The sequence below is a fragment of the Zootoca vivipara genome, chromosome 3 (genome assembly GCF_963506605.1).
Source record: "Zootoca vivipara chromosome 3, rZooViv1.1, whole genome shotgun sequence".
Classification (NCBI taxonomy): domain Eukaryota; kingdom Metazoa; phylum Chordata; class Lepidosauria; order Squamata; family Lacertidae; genus Zootoca; species Zootoca vivipara.
The window spans coordinates 51,489,299-51,509,211 of record NC_083278.1 but is presented as its reverse complement, the minus strand read 5'-3'; the positions used below and the strand labels follow the sequence as shown (position 1 = coordinate 51,509,211).

The 19,913-nt window shown below is 42.4% G+C and overlaps 2 protein-coding genes across 2 annotated transcripts; both read left to right on the top strand.

The window, feature by feature from the left end:
- Positions 1-461: 461 nt before the first annotated feature.
- Positions 462-7,473, top strand: LOC118082149 (amine sulfotransferase-like). The gene is made up of 6 exons (XM_035109147.2): positions 462-890; positions 1,712-1,920; positions 2,834-2,960; positions 3,751-3,845; positions 4,343-4,523; positions 5,144-7,473. Exons 1-6 carry the CDS (start codon positions 749-751, stop codon positions 5,266-5,268), a joined length of 879 nt encoding a protein of 292 aa, XP_034965038.1. The 5' UTR covers positions 462-748; the 3' UTR covers positions 5,269-7,473.
- A 4,539-nt stretch (positions 7,474-12,012) lies between these two features.
- LOC118082148 (amine sulfotransferase) lies at positions 12,013-19,592 on the top strand. The gene is made up of 7 exons (XM_035109146.2): positions 12,013-12,355; positions 13,765-13,909; positions 15,057-15,265; positions 15,794-15,920; positions 16,722-16,816; positions 18,450-18,630; positions 18,786-19,592. Exons 2-7 carry the CDS (start codon positions 13,768-13,770, stop codon positions 18,908-18,910), a joined length of 879 nt encoding a protein of 292 aa, XP_034965037.1. The 5' UTR covers positions 12,013-12,355; positions 13,765-13,767; the 3' UTR covers positions 18,911-19,592.
- The last annotated feature ends 321 nt before the right edge of the window (positions 19,593-19,913 follow it).

Genomic DNA, 19,913 nt, shown 5'->3' with positions numbered 1-19,913 from the left:
ATTGACAGGGGGGAGGATTTTGCTTCCTTCCCACCTCCCCTGAGTACAAGAACGAATGTCAGAATAGCAGCACTTACCAAACTATGACGTCAGGCAGCATAAAGTGAGGCCAAGGGCTGCTATTATGAATGCTGCACACATGCACTTGAGAAACAACCACATCAGGGTGAAAGAGCTGGCTAGAAAAGCTTTATTGTGCAGGGCAAAGCCAGCTTTGAGCTGAAAGCAGCACCGTTCAAAAAAACAGACATAAAGTAGGAGGAAAATAATGCTTTGTTGTCTCAATGATGAGCCAAGTCGCTGTCCTTTAAATGGTAGATCTTTATGTGGCTCACTATGAGATCTGCAAAAGGAGTAGGATTTCACAAAATGACACCTCTATTTCTTTTTTCCCTTTTTTCTCATGCTCAAAATGTTTTATTACTGAAGGCTGTAGAACTGCTCGTGAAAGGGCAGAGTAGCCGTTCCCTGCTACAAGAATACTGGGAGTAGCCTGAAGTCTGAAAAGTTGTACCTGACGGGTGCTAAGAAATGCCCACTGTTTTTCGCTCAGAAGAAAGTTCAAAGCACAAAGTGCAGTAAAACACCTACATTGCAACGACATAGAAAATTTAAAAGGAGATGAACAAAAACAAAATAGTGATAAATGAAAGAGTTAGTAGCCCTGGTGTGACCTTCTGTCAAATCTTATTTCCCGTTGTCACATAATAGAGGGAACTGTTCTCTTCTCTTTATTCTTGTGCAGGCAATGCAACCAGATGAGAAATACCTTTACAAATACAAAGGCTTTTATTTCCGGCCTGATTTTACTTCAGTGGAGCACTTAGATACCCTGGAGGATTTTGAAATAAGAGACAGTGATGTATTTTTACTCACTTATCCAAAGTCAGGTAAGAGTGTATTTTCATAGGAAGAACCATGATTGCTATTCAACCATGATGGATAACCACATATATGTAAATAGTATCTTTATTATACTAATGCAAGTTTTAGACCACATGCAAAATTGAGGTCAATATTGGTAGTATGGAACTCACCTAGTTACATAAAGGTGAACCAGGCCATGTTTTGTTTTTTGTTTTTGTTTTTTACAAAAAGAAGAAATAATGTGTTTTCCACTGGTGTCAACCTGTTTGAGGTTTTGAAAACAATATAAATACACATCAAAAATATTCAAATTTGTTTGCTAAGGGTTCACTGACTTTCAGGATTTTGCATGTGGTTGTAAAATGGTGTTTGTAAAATTCTGTTCTAAAAAAACACTTTCATTCCATGACTCCTTGTTTCAGCATTTATCTGCCACAACTGGGCCAGTATCCAATGAGGTTGTGCCCCACATGCAATAACTTCCACTCCCACACGGAAACTTCCTTCAATCTTCTTTGTAGAACCAGACAACCTTTTTTTTTATTCTCTGGACTTTTACTATCATTTGTATAATGTGCTGCGAAGAAACTGGAATGGAGCTTTTAGTAGCTTTTTGTTCTGTCTTCCCAAGTCCTCAAATTCTATGAAACCTTTAGCTGAAGTTCTCATTCTCATCCACAATGGATAGGAAGCCCTGGTCAATCTTCCTCATTCCCCCATTGCTGCCCCTATTTCAGTGGTGATGTCTGTAACACCAAATTTGGTGCCCCCCCAACCTCTCACCTAAAGTACTAAGTACATTTATGACAATGAATGAATTAAATAGGCCTATTCTCGTTCATAGGCACAATATGGACTCAAAATATTTTGAGCTTGATTTATCATGAAGGTCATCGAGATGGAACCGAAAAAGTCGAATTACCAGACAGGGTTCCGTGGCTGGAGTACAATATCCGCAATATGGATTACATCAGTCGTCCATCACCTCGCCTCTTTGCTTCCCATCTACCCTACTATTTAGCACCCAAGGGATTAAGGAACAGAAGAGCAAAAGTAGGAAACGACACATTTATTATTTGATCAAATGAAATGTCTGTCTTGCCTTATTTAAATTAACATCTCAGTTTCCGTTAATATTTATCAGTTTCTGAATGCAGTTCATCTAGTTGCAATTCCTTTGACCATATGAATGAATAATGCTCTGTGCACTCTGAGCTTGGAATAATTCCCATGACTCCTAAACAGCAAAGATCTTATGCTCCACCATATTAAAAGTCTTGGAGGGTGCCCTCCAACAGACTTAGTAAGAATAAGCTCATTTGACACCATAGGATTGCACTGTGTGTGTGACATGCATGTTGCAAAAGAGTGTGAGTCTACCAGGGCTATAAAGCAACGGGAAGCACGAAAAATCTACAAGAAGAGATATCCAACACCATCTTAAGGGTACCCAGCGTTGTGGTGCAGAAATTCCTCCAGCTCCGGACACTGCGCAGCCGGCGGGGGTGGAGGAGGCGGGCAGCAACTGGAGGGCGCTCCGCCAGCGGGGAGGAGGCTCCGGGCGCTGCGCGGCATGCCGGAGGCAGGCAAGGGCTGCGTGGAGGGCCCTGCCGGTGGGGGCGGAGGAGGCGGGCAGCAGCTGGAGGGCACCCAGCGGGCGGGGAGGAGGCTCCAGGCGCTGCGTGACATGGCGGAGGGCAGTGAGCTGTTGCCGGGAGGTGCCGCATCTAGCCTTGCCTCTTCCTTGGTGCCCTCCAGAACTTGGCGCCTTGGTTCCCTGCGCCACTGCCCCCTATGGGCAAGACGCCCCTGGAGATATCTGAGATAAAACCATTCATATTTTTTTTGCATATATATTCCACTTGACACATTTCACAACCAGAGAAATAACTACAGAAGCAAAACAAAAGAGATAGTAGAAACAATAAGATCAGCAATAGAATGGAATTGGTTGTTATTCCTACAGGTTGTTTATGTGGCCAGAAACCCAAAGGATGTCTTGGTTTCCTTTTACCATTTTTCCAAAACTGTAGCCAACTTAGAAGAAGTAGAAGATTTTGGAATTTTCATGGAGAGGTTTTTGGCTGGAAAGGGTAAGGTAGTGTTGCTATTCTAAAATGAATCACTTTTGATTAGATTTGCTATTCTAAAATGAATCACTTTTGTCCCTTCATCTTTATCCCTAGTTAACAACAGATTAAAGAAGTAAGGAATGTTTTCACAATGCCATGTCTGTTGCTATAGGTTACTCTGAGGAAATTCCACATCCACCCATCACAAAGAGTCTCCAAGTGAGACTCCAACTACACCATTTTATGCCACTGATGACTAGTGTCCATAGAGGCAGAAGGTAGGGCATAGATCTGGCCAACTCCCAAAGGAAACCAGGTGGATTTATATCCTGTCTGCATCAGGATGCAACAACTATCAAATCATTACAAGGTGGAGCACCTAATCCTTAAGCAAGTGTAGAGAATTGTGTCAAGTTAATTCAGAAACCCAGACAGGGTCTCCTAAATGTTGCAGGTATTAACTGCCACACCATATAAGGAAGCTGCTAGAGTGGGAAGGAAGGGAGCTGGAGGAAGGCTAAACTGATCTCAGCCCACCCACCACTCTCCCATCACATTGCTTGGAAGCACTGCAGGCAGCCTTAAAATGGAGAAGTCTTCTGCAATTTTTTTCCGTGAGAAAGTGTTTAGTGAGGTTGGGTGGTATTAGTTCAGCTTCTGCTTAATGGTTTGTACCACTGGTGGTTCTTAAATTGATTCCTCTAAATTGCTTTAATGGAGTTTATATGTTTCTACTGCTCCCCTCGGAATGTTTTTCAAAAAAAAATCATCTGTTCTACATTTAATGCCAAATCAACTTCTCTCCCATCAGTATTTGCAAGTTTATGGCTGGACCATGTGGAAGGCTGGTTCTCTCACAGGGATGACTTCAATATTCTGTTTCTTACCTATGAAGAAATGAAGAAGGTAAGTTATCAAAATGCTATTCAGTCTGATATTAACAACCATCAAAACTCACCTCAAATAGACTAGTGGGTCATTGACTCAGGAGCAGCTTTTACAGACTCCAGACTGTGAATAATGCACTGTAGCCATTTCCCCTGAGGGATTATGGGGCTATAAATAAAATGTCATGGTCCCAAGCAAGATATGTCATTTCACAGGCCCTCTGATGCTGAGGAGAGATGTCACAGAATCTCCCTCGTGTCTTCAACAGGGGCATTTATTTCTTTACTTGTGGACTCAGTTGAAAGAGCTGCCCCTTAATAAAATGCATTCTGCATGGCTCATGGAATAAAAGCAACAATAAAAGTATAATATAATGCAATGGCAATTATTACAAACTAGGCAAATAAAGATGCAGGCTGCTTGTTTTCTCTACTTGTTATCTTCCATGACTATTAGTCACGAGGCTGGTTTCTCTATTGTGGATGGCCTGACACTAAAACCACTTTCCATTTCAGGATCTAAGAAGCTGTGTATTGAAAATTTGCAACTTCCTGGGAAAGAGTCTGACAGAAAAGGAGGTGGATGCTGTTGTGGATCAGGCTACATTTAATAAAATGAAAGCAGATCCCAGGGCAAACTATAAGTTCGCGCGACCAGATCTCATGGACCACAGCAAAGGAAGTTTTCTTCGCAAAGGTAAGTTAATGGTAGATCACACTGACTTGGTGTTGCTTGCAGAATCCCCAACAGATTCACTTGGCACCTACTTTGAAATGCAATAGTCACCTCGAGAACATGGTTTCATTTTCCCATTATTTCACAAAACTCTCAGATTCTGCTATTACCTAGTTGTACTGTTGTTCTATTATGTTCTCTCTTTTTGGGAAATATTTATATTGAAATGAGGCACATTTGCCTTTCAAATCAAGAATGTGGAACCTTTTCCCACCTGAGGGCAACATTCCCTTTTGAGGAAGCAACCAGGGGACAGGTGGCAGTGGCGGATGGGTCCAGCCCTGGGTGTCGTTCTTACATTTATAGAGTGGGCTGCATTCAAGGCACACACAAAACCTGCACACATACACATGTGCACCTCCATCTGCCATCCAGATGGCATTCAATGACCTATTCCAGGTAAGCTGTGGAGGAATGTGAGGAAGGCCGGTGAAGGTATGGCTTCAGGTAGGCATGGCCTCGGGACAGTCCAGGGAGCCAGGTAGAAAGGCTGGTGATGGATTTAAAACAGCACCTGTTCCCCTGAACAGTTTTTCAGTTTCACCATAATGCGCTTTCTTTCTCTCTGCTTCCCATTCCAGGAACTGTTGGAGACTGGAAGAACACGATGACAGTTGCACAAAGTGAAAGGTTTGACAGTGTTTTTAAGGAGAGGATGGAAAAGCTTCCCATGAAGTTCTGCTGGGACATGAGTGATGCATTATGAGTTTGCTGAGGGTGTGAAAGTAAAAAATAATGTGCATGGTATGCATCTAATCCAGGCCTACTTGTAAGGTAAAGGTAAAGTTAGATCTGGAAGGGGTGGGCCTTGCTTTGGGGTGGCACAAGTACCTGATAGAAGAAATATTAAAGGAATACAGTAATTTTAATAATAACATTATAAGGAAGTGACTCCTAAAAATTTGGAAAAAATATAAAGGTATATTGGAACCAAAGACACCGTGGTGGATCTCTCAATTGGAAACAGTAGCAGTAAAAAGAAAAAAATTGGAGGAAAATTGGCCGACTTATAAATTATTATTAGAAAAGGTAGAAGGGGAAATAAAATTAAAAGAATATAAAGAAGTACAAAAATACTTACATGTTTGGCTCCAATATTTCCAAATTAATCAACGTTTCCAAATAGATAAGAAATCAGGCTTTGAAAATAGTTTTTCAAAATTTGATAAAATTATAATAGAAGGGGATAATAAATATATTAAAAATTTATATGATTCATTATTAGAATGGGAGATGAAATATGAATTAACAAAAGAAATTATGATAAAATGGGGACAGGATTAGGGGACAGCAATATCGGTAGAAAAATGGGAACAATTGTGGATAAAAGATATAAAATTTACACCAAATTATGATTTAAAGGAAAATATCTTGAAAATGCAATATAGATGGTATCTGACCCCGGTGAAATTGGTGAAAATATATAAAGGGAGTGACAATACTTGTTGGAGGTGTCATGAAGAGGCAGGCTCATTTATTCACATTTGGTGGCAATGTAAAAAGATTCCTTCCTAAAAGAATATTTTAAGATTTTTTTCATTTCATTATATATGTCATCCCAGAATCCTTTAATTTTTTTGCAATGCCACCAAATATGCAAGTAGGTTCCCACTTATAATGGAACCCACTTTCCATTACTTTCAATGGGAAAGTTCGCTTCAGGTTAAGTACACTTCAGGTTAAGTACAGACTTCCGGAACCAATTGTGTTTGTAAACCGAGGTACCACTGTACTTAGGTCCTTCTCTAGAACAGGGTGTGCATGTGTTATAGTATCTGTCAGTCCATGTATTGCAAATAATTGGTCAAGAGCGGTGATTGTTGGAACAGATGTTTGTGATTATTTGAAGCCATTTTGAGTAGAAGTACTACAGACAAGAAGTAATTTCTTTGTAATGGTCATACAAAATAAAGATGGATACTTGATCATTTCCCAGGTGAAGATAGGTCACTTTGGTGGGTTACACCAAATTGTTGGGTATGCATAGCTGTGTGATATACTAGGATAATTTCACAAACTGTAGAAAAAGTAAGGTAAGAATTACAATAGAAATTATATTTTATGCTGCTTGTCATTTACTCACCTTTGGCCCCTGAAAAATTCTTGGGCAATTAGCAATCCATGTGTTGCAAATAATTGGTGGAGAACTTTGACTGCCGGAACAGATATTCATTTTTCTGGTACTGAACAAACATGCAGTAATCTGAATAATCTCTTTGAAAGCTTCATTCCTAAACAAGTTTATTATGCGGGAAAGTCTTATTGAACACATTTGCTCTTGCAGCCTCTCCCCACATCAGCTACTCACGATGAGCCTCACCGAACCGAAAACTCTAATCGGACAGCGACTGAAGGACATAGAGCAACAGAACAATCTGGCTATTATAAAGAAATTTTGTCCATGGTATGCCCATTCCCCCCCCAAAAAAATATTGATTCTTTGGCCTCATATTTGCACAAACTCACTTTTCCAAAATATAGACATGCCTTCAAACTTGCCAGAATGGATGTTTTGCCCTCTGCTGTACTTGAGGGCCAATTCCAAAAGATCTTAATTGAGAAATGACTTTGCCCTTGTGGAGATGGCAATATAGAAACAGTGGCACATGTCCTCCTGTCCTGCTCCCTTTACAAAGATTCGAGGAACGAGATTATTACTCCACTCCTATCAACCATCCCAGGTCGCCCACCTGCGGCTACATTGCTCTTTCTCCTATCAGACCAAAATGACCAGATAACAGCAAAGGTTGCTAGATTTATTGAGGGTGCAATGAGATTAAGGGCCACCAATTGACCGACAACTCAGGACACTTAATTGCCCCTCTTACCTAATGTTTTTACCTGTATATATTGTTGGTTTTATTGTTGCTATGGCCATTGGCTAATGCGAATAAAGTTTATTTGATTTGAACACATTTGACTTTATTTCAGAGGACAGGGCTGCTGGTGGCTCCCTCACCTCACTCCCCTGGTTGTGCAAGTAGAGTGACAAAGTCCAATTCCACAGGAACTCATCTGACCCCCAAGGATGATAAACATTGCAAGCGGGCCAAAACTTGATTTGAAAAAGTAGTTCGATGGGAGAACTTATTTGAACTCTAATAAAAAATTGCCTCACAAACATTTTAGATGGAGAAAGCATTTGATTCCTACTGAATGGCAATGATTAATTAACATTCAAATCCCTGCCAGCCTATAGAAAAACAACTGTACCTTCATACTGCATGCCAGTTCAAGGCAGAGAAGTTTGATAAGAGACAAGGGCACCCAGAGTGTATTCTTTGTGTATTCTTTGCATTGTTTGACACACATTCTCCTCCCTGTAGTTCACTCAGCAAACACGATCACATGAAAAAACACAGATTCCAACATTTACAGCTTATAAGAATACGTGAATAAAAATGGTTCTTTGTGCTCTTCCAAGAGTTGAAGCAGCACCCATTCTTCGGATCTGAAACTGCAACCAGACTCTGATATTTATAAATCATCACAATATAATTTAGTACAGGTTGAGTCACCCAGTCCTATTCTCAGCAAGCAGTAGGCGTGCCAGGATCCATCTTTGCTTTCAAAATTAAAACTGCCTCCGCCTCTTTAAGTTTTTATGGGATGGATGAGTGAAAAGGTGTATCGTGAAATTTGAAGATGTGTGATTGTGTGAATGTTGATGGATGAACTGAAGCTGTCTTTCTGTTCACATTCTTTGAGGAAGTTGAAATTAGGTGGACTTGCATTAAAACATTAACCAGATTTCTCCCCATTCCTGCTCTGGAGTATTATTACTGTCTGCCTGGCAACTAAAGCTGATGGATAAAAGATGCCAGGGAACCAAAATCTATCAGCCACTAAAACATCACTCCAATATATGAAGTCATTATCATGTATGAGGAAACACAACTGAGATTTGCCATAATTTGAAATAAAAACCCTGCAACTATAAAATAAATTGCGCTTTCACAATCTAAGAGGTGCTGTATAAAAATTCCCCTGTGATTTTGTGGGGGAAGAGCTGAGGTACAGGGAGGAGACAAAGTTGTGGAGCTGCCCAAGCCCAAGACATTGAAAGTGGTTTACAGGATAAATTTGGACAGTTTGGCAAGGAGAAAACAGGAAGCCATCAAGTGCATTTTCTAAGCAAAGGTATTCCTAAAATATTAGTTTTAGATGATAAACAAAAACAAAATGAGCCATTCCTGCATGTGGTATTGTTTACTGGGAAATAGCTTTCATGGAATTCTGACTATAATGACTGGGAGCTGTCCATCTTGATGTGGACTCTGAAAATCCTTCAAAATCTTTGAAGGGTGGGAAAGATTGCTGCCAATCTGTTGGATCTGAAAGTTTATTCCTGGGCATGAGTCACATTTGATCTCAGATAAGCTGTGTACAAATGAAAAAGGTTTCTACTTTTCTTGGATCGATTTCTAAAACAACCAATGCTAATTATTTAGTAAGTTTTATTCAAACAAATAGGGACTATTTTGGAGTTAAAGTTGATGTTATTGGGTTGTAAGTCAGTGCAGGCATGTGTGTACAAATAGACATCCACTGGTGAATCTCAGGTCTCTCTTAACATTTGAGCCCATTTTCTACTAGTGGACCTGAGCAGACGTAATACTCATCAGCATCAAACCTTTTATTGGCATCACATACAAACATTGTTGTAGAATTACCACCTCCCCAGTGGCACAAAACATTAGCCAAAGAGGCAAAGCAGTCGATCATCACATCTCTAGGTCTCCAGGGAGATCAGACGTCTGCAATGTGTTTCAATGACAGACAACCAAATAGAGATATTTAGCAACTAACTTGGGGAGCTCCTGATCATTCCCCAGTAATAGAAAATGTATGACCTTCAACTCTGGTTTCCATTTGGGGATGCAGAGTTGGTCTAGGAATTGCTGGCAGAGATCAGCATATACCGGTAGTTTACATTCAAGAACCTTATGTGTAAGGGTTTCCACCAGGTAGTCTTCACATGGGCAAATTCTTTCTCCTTCCACCATGCCCAGGAACCTTCCCCAAAGGAGGTTTAATGGATTTAAGTTGAACCTGGCCAGTGAAAATGCCCTTCTTTCTTGGGGATTAAGCAAGAACTTAAGATAAATGTGGTTAATTTCATGTGCCCAAGAAAGTTGAAAGTGAAGAGGGAAACATGTTTTCTCTGCTGCTACTGTTAGTTCCTGGCGTCCCACAACCAATTTTTAATTATAGCCTTGGCAGATGGTAGGGACATCGGTTGCAAAAGTTCCACTGGCAGCCCAAGTTATGTTTATGTTAATGCCCTTTATGTTAAACTGTTGTAGCCCTGGGGAAGGAAAGGGTTCTAACAAAACTTCGGTGAGGAGAGGAGATGTTGTAAGGCAGATGTTTAGCCAGCATAGAAGAAATCTCACCCAGGCAACAGTCTCTACCTTGTGTTGACCTCCCTCTAAACAAAGGTCTGTGTAGGGTACACATAGTGGGACAGCAAAAATATTAAAAAGGAAAGCTGCCTGCACTCGTTCAACCAGTTGGGTAAACCCTAGCAGCCAGGCTGGAATAGCATAAAGCAATTGAGCTAGAATTTTGGCATTGAAGACCTTAAGGGCAGAGGGGATATGTGAATTACCTCTTGTTATGAAGAAACGCTTTATAGCCTGTATAAACATCTTATTGGCATTCACCACCATTGCACGGTGTGAGGACCATAGAAGCCTATGATGGAATGAATGCAATTTCCAGGAAGTTGAATTCGAATACCTGCTGAATGGGTTTTCCACCAAATACCCAGCTGTAGCTCTTACGTGAATTCCCAAAAACCATTATTTTGCTTTTATCAAAGTTCATACACAATTTCATTCTGGACAGGTAGTCAATGCAAGAATTTAACAATCATTCTAAGACAGTTCTTGTCCGTGAAAGCAAAAACATGTCATCTGCCGATAGGAGAATGGGAATGCTTGATGTGTGGAGTTTTGGACTATGGGCATCCACCTGTTTTAGTGAGGAAGCAAGGTCATTAAGAAAAAGGTTAAAAAGAGAGGGAGCGAGAACACAGCCCTGCTTTACTCCTCGGTTTATAATGACAGGATCTGTCATTACATTCCCTGGTGTTGTTATTATATGACAGGTGTTCTTTGTATACAGCTTTTTAATCAAGTAGAGTAATCTAGGTTCTAGGCCCATCGTCTCCAATTTGGTCCATAACCGCCCCCTTTCAACAGTGTCAAAAGGAGCCTTGCTATCTAAGAAGGCCACATAAAGACATTCTTTGTGAAGCCGCATGTACTTAGCAACTAAGTGGGATAACACCATGCAATTGCGCAAAGTGGATTTCCCTGGCCTGAACCCTGCCTGCTCTGGAGCTATGATGTTATTCTCATCAAGCCAAGTAGTTAGTTTCTTTAACAGATGTTTAGCATACAGTTTCCCAATGTTTGACAATAGACTAATTGGCCGATAGTTGGACGGCAGCTTTTTGTCACCCTTTTTAAAGATTGGGATAATTATAGATTGCTGCCATGAGTTAGGCATAATTCTGGATCTATCAATCACAGTAAATAGTTCCACTAGTATCGGAACCCACCACTCTGACTTAGCTTTGATCAATTCAGATGGAATAGCATCAGGGCCGGCAGCCTTTCCTGCTTTCATCTGGTTAATTAAACTTATAACTTTGGTAATGGGGACATGGGGCCACCCATCCGCGAAATTAAAGATGGCGTGTTCCTGAATTTCTGGTGAAATACAATCATCGAAGAAATCCACTTTGAAAAGCTCTACCAATGTCAAAGATGGAATCAATATCAGCCAATCATCCTGTGTCTGTGAGGAGTCTGCTACAGCCTTCCAGAATTTATTATGATCTCTCGTTAGGATCGCTGCAAGTAGCTAACATGCCTAATTATATCTTATCCGGGTAAGCTGGATAGTTTCCCTGAGTTGTCAGAATCTGGAGAAGTAAATGTCAGGCAATTGTGAGCTGTCCGTCTCTCTGAACTCTCTGTAAATTCTCCTAACCTCGGTTTTGATTGCTATGGTTTCTTTATTAGTCCATTGGCCAATCCCCCTCTTCTTAGGTGGCCTGTGCGAGTGTAAATGAGACAGTTCGGTTGTTAAGATGTCGATAAATTCCTCAAAGCAAGTGACTCCTCCACAGGGGAAAGTTCACCTTTCTCTACTGAGAACAAATGGAACACACAGTCAGAATTCACCAACTTTGGAATAAGCTGTGTGCAAATGAAAAAGGCTGGCTACTTTTTTTGGATAGATTTAAATAGATGCCTAAAACAACCAATGCTAATTATTTAGTAAGTTTTATTAAAACAAATAGGGCCTATTTTGGAGTTAAAGTTGGTATTATTGGTTTGTAAGTCAGTGCAGGCATGTGTGTACAAATAGACATCCACTGGTGAATCTCAGGTCTCTCTCACCATTTGAGCCCATTTTCTATTAGTGGACATGAGCAGACGTAATACTGCATTTATTTCTTAAATGGACGAAGACCACTGTTGATATTGGCTGTTCCTTGTGCAAAGAAACAAGTTCTTCCCCTGTTGTTCTTTACATTTTCAGCCTCTATGCACCTGTGTTACCTTTCTTTTCTTGCATAACATGCCAGGAATGATTTACCAAGGAGGAGCCATTGGTTTAATCAAACTTTTATTACCTAACAGAATACTATAAAGCAGTTCCCTGGAAAGCTCTGAACTTGAGCCTTGAAAAGCTGAAATACTCCAAGCAGCAGAAGAGATCCCACTTTCCCCCTCTCTCCCTCTCTCTCCCACACTTTTTGACTCTAAAAACAAAAGGTAGGTGAGTTTTGTCGTAAATTAAATTTTCCAGGGAAAAGCAGGACTACTGAATGACAAACAACAAATCTACTCTTTCTTGCAAGAGTTCCGAGGGGCAACAAGGTATTTCATCTGATGCATGGAAACTCTTGCCACAGTTCATATTCTTTTGTCGTGTCACACAGAGTGCACCATTTGTGCTACCAGAGATTAAAACTTTTTTTAAGGGGGCTGAATGTGAACTCCAATTGTGCAAGTGGAACCCTACTCATTTAGGTATATATTGGAAAATCAAACGGAGTATTTTTCTTGTTAGTATTTTGAACATATGTTTTCCACTAAAAGATTGTTGCATTTCTTAGCAATGAAACACAAGATTTATATAGAGTATTAAAGTGATTTTTTGTCTTCATGGCACTTTATTTATATATCAATTATAAGCACTGACTATTATTATTTCTACTTTTATTTACTTTATAAGCCATCCTTTCGTCTAAAATGTCACAAGATGCATTATATTATATATTATGGCCTGAAATGTCCCAACAGGAATAAAAGACAAGAAACACACTGGAGACAACTTTGGTTTCCTCAGCACCCAATGGAACCTTGAACTTTCTCCCATAACAATTGCCCATCTCCTCATATCATCCACTGAGCCCACCCTTGCAAGTGCCTACCTTGTCAGACGCTACGTCCTCAAACATACACAGAGCCACGTGTCCCATTTATCCAGAATCCACTCATTTTGCAAATGGACATGCATGCACTGTCTTTCGTAGGGAGAGTAGAACAGAAATAATCTCTCCAACGACCCCAGGAAAAGTCAGAGGCTAACACTGAAAGGAAAACTAGTTTGGCCCCAGGCAGGCAAGAAAATACATCACCCCAATTTCTTGAAGCGGATCAAGCACCCAGGAGGATTTGGCAAGAGTTCCCAACAGACTTCAGTCTTTGATTTTCCCTGGATCCATTGACAGGGGGAGGCTTTTTGCTTCTTCCCACCTACCCTGAGTACAAGAATAAATGTCAGGATAGCATCACTGACCAAACTATGATGTCAGGCAGCAAAAAGTGAGGACAAGGGCTGCTGTTTAGCATGCTGCACCCATGCACTTGAGAAACAACTTGACAAGCTTTATTTTGCAGAGCAAAGCTAGCTTTGAGTTGAAAGCAGCACCATTAAAAAAAACCAGACATAAAGTAGGAGGAAAAGTATGCTTTGTTGCCTCTTATGATGAGCCATGTCTCTGTTGTTTAAATGATAGACCTTTATGTTGCTCACCTGTGGTGGAAGAGAAGCATGGGATTCTGCTATGAGATCTGCAAAAGGAGTAGGATTTCACAAAATGACACCTCTATTTCTTTGTGGTTTCCCGTTGTCGCATAATAGAGGGAACTGTTCTCTTCTCTTTTTTCTTATGCAGGCAATGCAACCAGATGAGAAATATGTTTTCTCATACAAAGGATTTTATTTCCAGCCAGGAGTGGCTTCAGTGGAGTACTTAGATACCCTGGAGGATTTTGAAATAAGAGACAGTGATGTGTTTTTAGTCACTTATCCAAAGTCAGGTAAGAGTGCATTTTCATAGGAAGAACCATGATTGCTATTCAGCCATGATGGATACCCACATACATGTAAATAGTATCTGCAGTCATACCTCGGTATAAGTATACTTCGGTCTGAGTACTTTCAGTTTACGTACTCCGCGGACCCATCTGGTGCGGATTAATCCACTTTCCATTACTTTCAAAGGGAAAGTTCGCTTTAGGTTAAGGAATACAAGTTTAAAACCGCATGCAAAATTGAGGTCAATATGGGTAGTATGGAACTCACCTGCTTACATAAAGGTGAACTGGGCCATGTTTGTTTAAAAAAAGATGAAATAATGTGTTTTCCACCAGTGTCAACCTGTTTGAGGTTTTGAGAACAACATAAATACAGATGAAAAACATTCAAATTTGCTTTCTGAGGGTTTATTATATTCACTGACTTTCAGGGTTTTGTATGTGGTTGTAAAATGGTGTTTGTAAAATTCTATTCTTAAAAAGCTTTCATCCCATGACTCTTTATTTCAGCATTTATCTGCCACAACGTGGACAGTAACATGGGGGCCGTATCCAATGCAGTTCTGCCCCACATGTAATAACTCCCACACCAGAACTTCCTTCACTCTTCTTTGGAGTACTTTGTAGAACCCAACAACCTTCTTTTTTATTCCCTGGACTTCGACTATCATTTGTATAATGTGCTGTGAAGAATCTGGAATAGAGCTTTTGGTAACTTTTTGAAAATTAAAGGAACTTATTTGTAAATTTTGCCTTCCCAAATCCCCAAATTCTATGAAGCCTTGAGCTGAACTTCGCATTTCTCATCCACAATGGAAAGGAAGCCTTGGTCAATCTTCCTCATTCCCCCATTGCTGCCCCTATTTCAGTGGTGATCTGTGTAACACCAAATTTGGTGCCCCCTACCTCCCACCTTCTATTTTATCTCACAGTAGTGGCAACCCCTGCAGCCAGGACCCTAAATCTGCCGCTGCTTGCTGTGTTCCCATAATTCCCTTCTTCTCCCTCATTTCTTATCTTTAACAATGTTGAAATTCACACAGTAAGCTCCTCAATGCAGAAACATGTTGTTCTCAGTTATTTTACTCTGTAAAGTACTGAGTACATTCATGATAATGAATGAATTAATTAGCCTCATTCTTGTTTATAGGCACAATATGGACTCAAAATATTTTGAGCTTGATTTATCATGAAGGTCATCGAGATGGAACCGAAAAAGTCGACTTACTAGACAGGGTTCCGTGGCTGGAGTACAATATCCGCAATATGGATTACATCAGTCGTCCATCACCTCGCCTCTTTGCTTCCCATCTACCCTACTATTTAGCACCCAAGGGATTAAGGAACAGAAGAGCAAAAGTAGGAAATGGCAAAAAAAAAAATTGATGAAATTAAACGTTTGTCTTGCCTTATTTAAATTAACATTTCAGTTTCTGTTAACATTTTTTAGTTTCTGAGGGCAGTTCATCCAGCTGCAATTCCTTTGTATGGTACATATGATTGAATAATGCTCTGTGCACTCTGAGCTTGGAATAATTCCCATGACTCCTAAACAGCAAAGATTTTATGCTCCACCATATTAAAAGTCTTGGAGGGTGCCCTCCGATACACTTAATAAGAATAAGCTCATTCGACACCATAGGATTGCACGGTGCTTTTGACATGCATGTTGCAAAAGTGTGTGAGCCTGCCAGGGCTATAAAGCAACATGGAAGCACCAAGAATCTACAAGAAAAGATATCTGAGATAAAACCAGTCATTCTTTTATGCATATCTATTCCACTTGACACATTTCACAACCAGAGAAATAACTACAGAAGCTAAACAAAAGAGACAGTAGAAACAATAAGATCAGCAATAGAATGGAATTGGTTGTCATTCCTGCAGGTTGTTTATGTGGCCAGAAACCCAAAGGACGTCTTGGTTTCCTATTACCATTTTTCCAAAGTCGCAGTCAAATTTGAAGAAGTAGAAGATTTTGGAATTTTCATGGAGAAGTTTTTGGCTGGAAAGGGTAAGGTAGATTTGCTATTCTAAAATGAATCACTTTTGATTAGATTTGTTGTTCTAAAATGAATCATTTTGGTCCCTTCATCTTTATTCCCCCTTTGACAACAGATTAAAGAAATTCTCTGTGTGGTAAGGAATGTTTTCACAATGCCATGTCTGATGGTATAGGTTACTCTGAGGAAATTCCACATCCATCCATCACAAAGAGTCTCCAACTGAGACTCCAACTACAGTACACCATTTTATGCCACTGATGACTAGTGTCCATAGAGGCAGAAGGTAGGGAATAGATCTGGTCAACTCCCAAAGGAAACCAGGTGGATTTATATCCTGTCTGCATCAGGATGCAACAACTATCAAATCATTACAAGCTGGAGCACCTAATCCTTAATCAAGTGTAGAGAATTGTGTCAAGTTAAGTCAGAAACCCAGACAGGGTCTCCTAAATGTTGCAAGTATTAACTGTCACACCATATAAGGAAAATGCCAGAGTGGGAAGATAGGGAGCTGGAGGAAGGCTAGACTTATCTCAGCCCACCCACCACTATTCCATCACATTGCTTGGAAGCACTGCAGGCAGCCTTAAAATGCAGAACCCTTCTGCAAATTCTTTTGGTGAGAAAGTGTTTGGTGAGGTTGGGTGGTATTAGTTCAGCTTCTGTTTAATGGTTTGTACCACTGGTGATTCTTAAATTGATTCCTTTAAATTGTTTTAATTGAGTTTATATGTTTCTACTGCACCTCTCGGTATGCTTTTCAAAAAAATCATCTGCATTTTATGCCAAATCAACTTCTCTCCCATCAGTACTTGCAAGTTTATGGCTGGACCATGTGGAAGGCTGGTACTCTCACAGGGATGACTTCAATATTCTGTTTCTTACCTATGAAGAAATGAAGAAGGTATGTTATCAAAATGCTATCCAGAGCTGCCCCATAATATAATGCGTTCTGCATGGCTCATGGAATAAAAGCAACTAGTGTCATTCAGCCCGTTCAGTAAACGGGCACTAGCCGGGCGGGAACGGAGGGGAAGCCTGAGGCCCACCGGCCCCTCCTCCGCCTCCTCCCGCTGTCCCGACTGGTGACGGCCACCTCCACCTCCCTTCTCCTCCTCACCTGAGGAGAAGGAAGAGGCCTCTGCCGCTGCCACCCGCAGCGCGCCTCAGGTAAGCGCGCCGCCCCTCGCTCTCCCGCCTTGCCGCCCCGTCACTCCACCGCAGCTCCCGCTCTCGCCCCACCCGCCGGCGAGCGCCTGAGGCCCACTGGCCCCTCCTCCGCCTCCTCCCGCTGTCCCGAGTGGCGACAGCCTCCTCCACCTCCCTGCTGTGGCGGAGTGACGCGGGGCGGCGGGGCGGGAGAGCGAGGGGCGGCGTGCTTGCCTGAGGTGCGCTGCGGGAGGAGGCGGCAGAGGCCTCTTCCTTCTCCTCCGGAGAAGGGAGGTGGAGGAGGCCGTCACCACCCGGGAGAGCGGGAGGAGGTGGAGGAGGGGCCGGTGGGCCTCAGGCGCTCGCTGGCAGGTGAGGCGAGAGCGGGAGCAGTGAGTTTAATAAGGGTGCTGGGCCCCCGAGGCCAGAAGGAGCGCCCAGGAGCAGCAGCAGGCGGCAGCAGTGAGGAGCGCGGCGATCCCGCCTGGAGAACCCATCGCAGGCGTCACACAGCCTCGGGAGGCTGCCCAAAGTGCCCTGCAGGGGGCTCCGGCCACATTGGAGGGCAGCCGGCGCCGCACTCTTGCCCCCGGCAGGGAACATTCAGCCCCGCCGGCACTTGCCCTGGTGCATCTGCCCTCCTCCTACTCTCCAGCGCTCCGTTCTCCCTGACAAAGGCAGCAGATACACCAGCAGGTGGCTGGCTGGGAAGCGCGCAGCGTGCAGGAGGGAAGTCCGCCAGATTGACAGAGGCGCAGCTGCTGCTGCCACCACCACCACCTTCGCCGCTGCACAGCCCAGCCTTGCCTGACTCCAGGGAGGCGGTGGTGACGACGCCCCCAGTGACCGAGCTCAGAGAGGGAGGAAAGGCCGCGGCCCCGCCACTCCTCTCACAGGCCAGGGAGGGTTGTGAGGAGGAGGTGGAGGAGGTGGCGGCGGACCAAGATGGTGGCATCGGGCTCCAGGGCTGTGGCCGTGGCTGTGGGAGCCAGACCGGGCTCCTCAAAGCGCCCTTCCTCCCCCCCATTCACCTCCGCCGGCCTCCACCCTCGCTTCCCCGACGTGCCCTGCAGTGAGGCAGTGTCTGGCCGGGAGCGGCGGTTGGAGGAGGCAGGGGGGGGGGAGAGCGCACTCGTGCAGTTTCTTCGTCCAGTCCCTGTGTCCGTGGGACACATGCGCATTAGCGTGGAAAACGGGACACAGGGAATCTGGACGCAGAGACACTTGCACTTTATTATATAGGATGGCAATTATTACAAACTAGGCAAAAGATGCAGACTGCTTGTTTTCCCTGCTTGTTATCCTGCCTGTTCCATGAGTTTTAGTCATGAGACTGTCCGGTTTCTCTATAGTGGATGGCCTGACATTAAAACCACGTCCCATTTCAGGATCTAAGAAGCTGTGTATTGAAATTATGCAACTTCCTGGGAAAGAGACTGACGGAAAAGGAGGTGGATGCTGTTGTGGATCAGGCTACATTTAATAAAATGAAAGCAGATCCCAGGGCAAACTATGACTTTTTGCCACCAGAGTTCATGGACTACAGCAAAGGACGTTTTCTTCGCAAAGGTAAGTTAATGGTAGATCAACTTGACTTGGTGTTGCTTGCGGAATCCCTGACTGATTCACCTGACAATTGCATCTAGGGGTGTAATATATCAGGTGTTATGGATATTTTTTTGACCACCACATTGCACTTTCTTTCTTTCTGCTTCCTCGCCCAGGAACTGTTGGAGACTGGAAGAGCATGATGACAGTCGCACAAAGTGAAAGGTTTGACAGCATTTTCAAGGACAGAATGGAAAAACTGCCCATCAAGTTCTGCTGGGACATCCATGAGGAATCATGAGTTTGCCTTCAACTTGGAAGGATGAAATAAAGTGCATTGTATGCATCTAATCCAGGCCTATTAGCAAGAGTTAGTAAAAAACAACCCTCTCATGTGACTTAATAGCATTCTAATGTTCGAATATGTGGAATAATTTTTTTAAAAACACCACAATAAAACTACATTTGTACGGTGCACTTCTTCTGTTTCTACATTCTAAAGGTAAAGGTAAAGGGACCCCTGACCATTAGGTCCAGTCGTGACCGACTCTGGGGTTGCGCGCTCATCTCGCATTATTGGCCGAGGGAGCCGGCATACAGCTTCCAGGTCATGTGGCCAGCATGACAAAGCCGCTTCTGGCAAACCAGAGCAGCACATGGAAACGCCGTTTACCTTCCCGCTATAGCGGTTCCTATTTATCTACTTGCATCGAACTGCTAGGTTGGCAGGAGCTGGGACCAAGCAACGGGAGCTCACCCCATCACAGGGATTCGAACTGCCGACCTTCTGATCAGCAAGCCCTAGGCTCAGTGGTTTAGCCCACAGCGCCACCTGGGTCCCCTTCTACATTCTAGCATGTCCTAATTTATGACTCCATGTGCAAAAGTTAAGGAATCCCAAACTAACTCTTGGGATTAGTAATTGTATTTTAATTTGGCACTGTTATTATGAGGCTACCATATGATTATTCTAATTGAAAATTAATAAAGATTATTGCTTAAAAAAAACCCAAACTACTGGTGTCCCAGATGGCAATGTAAATCATCCGACTCATTCGTGTCATCTATTTATTTATTGTTGGTGGAATTCAACTTCAACTTGGAAATCGTGGGAAATCTTGCTGCCAATCTATTGGATCTGAAAGATCATTCTTGGGCTTGAGTAAATTTTGATCTTAGAAAAGCTGCGTGCAAATGAAAAAAGTCACTACCTTTCTTGGATAGATTTCTAAACCAACCAACGCTAACTTATTTAGTACGTTTTATTAAAACCAATGGGGCTTATTTTAGAGTTAAAAGTTGTT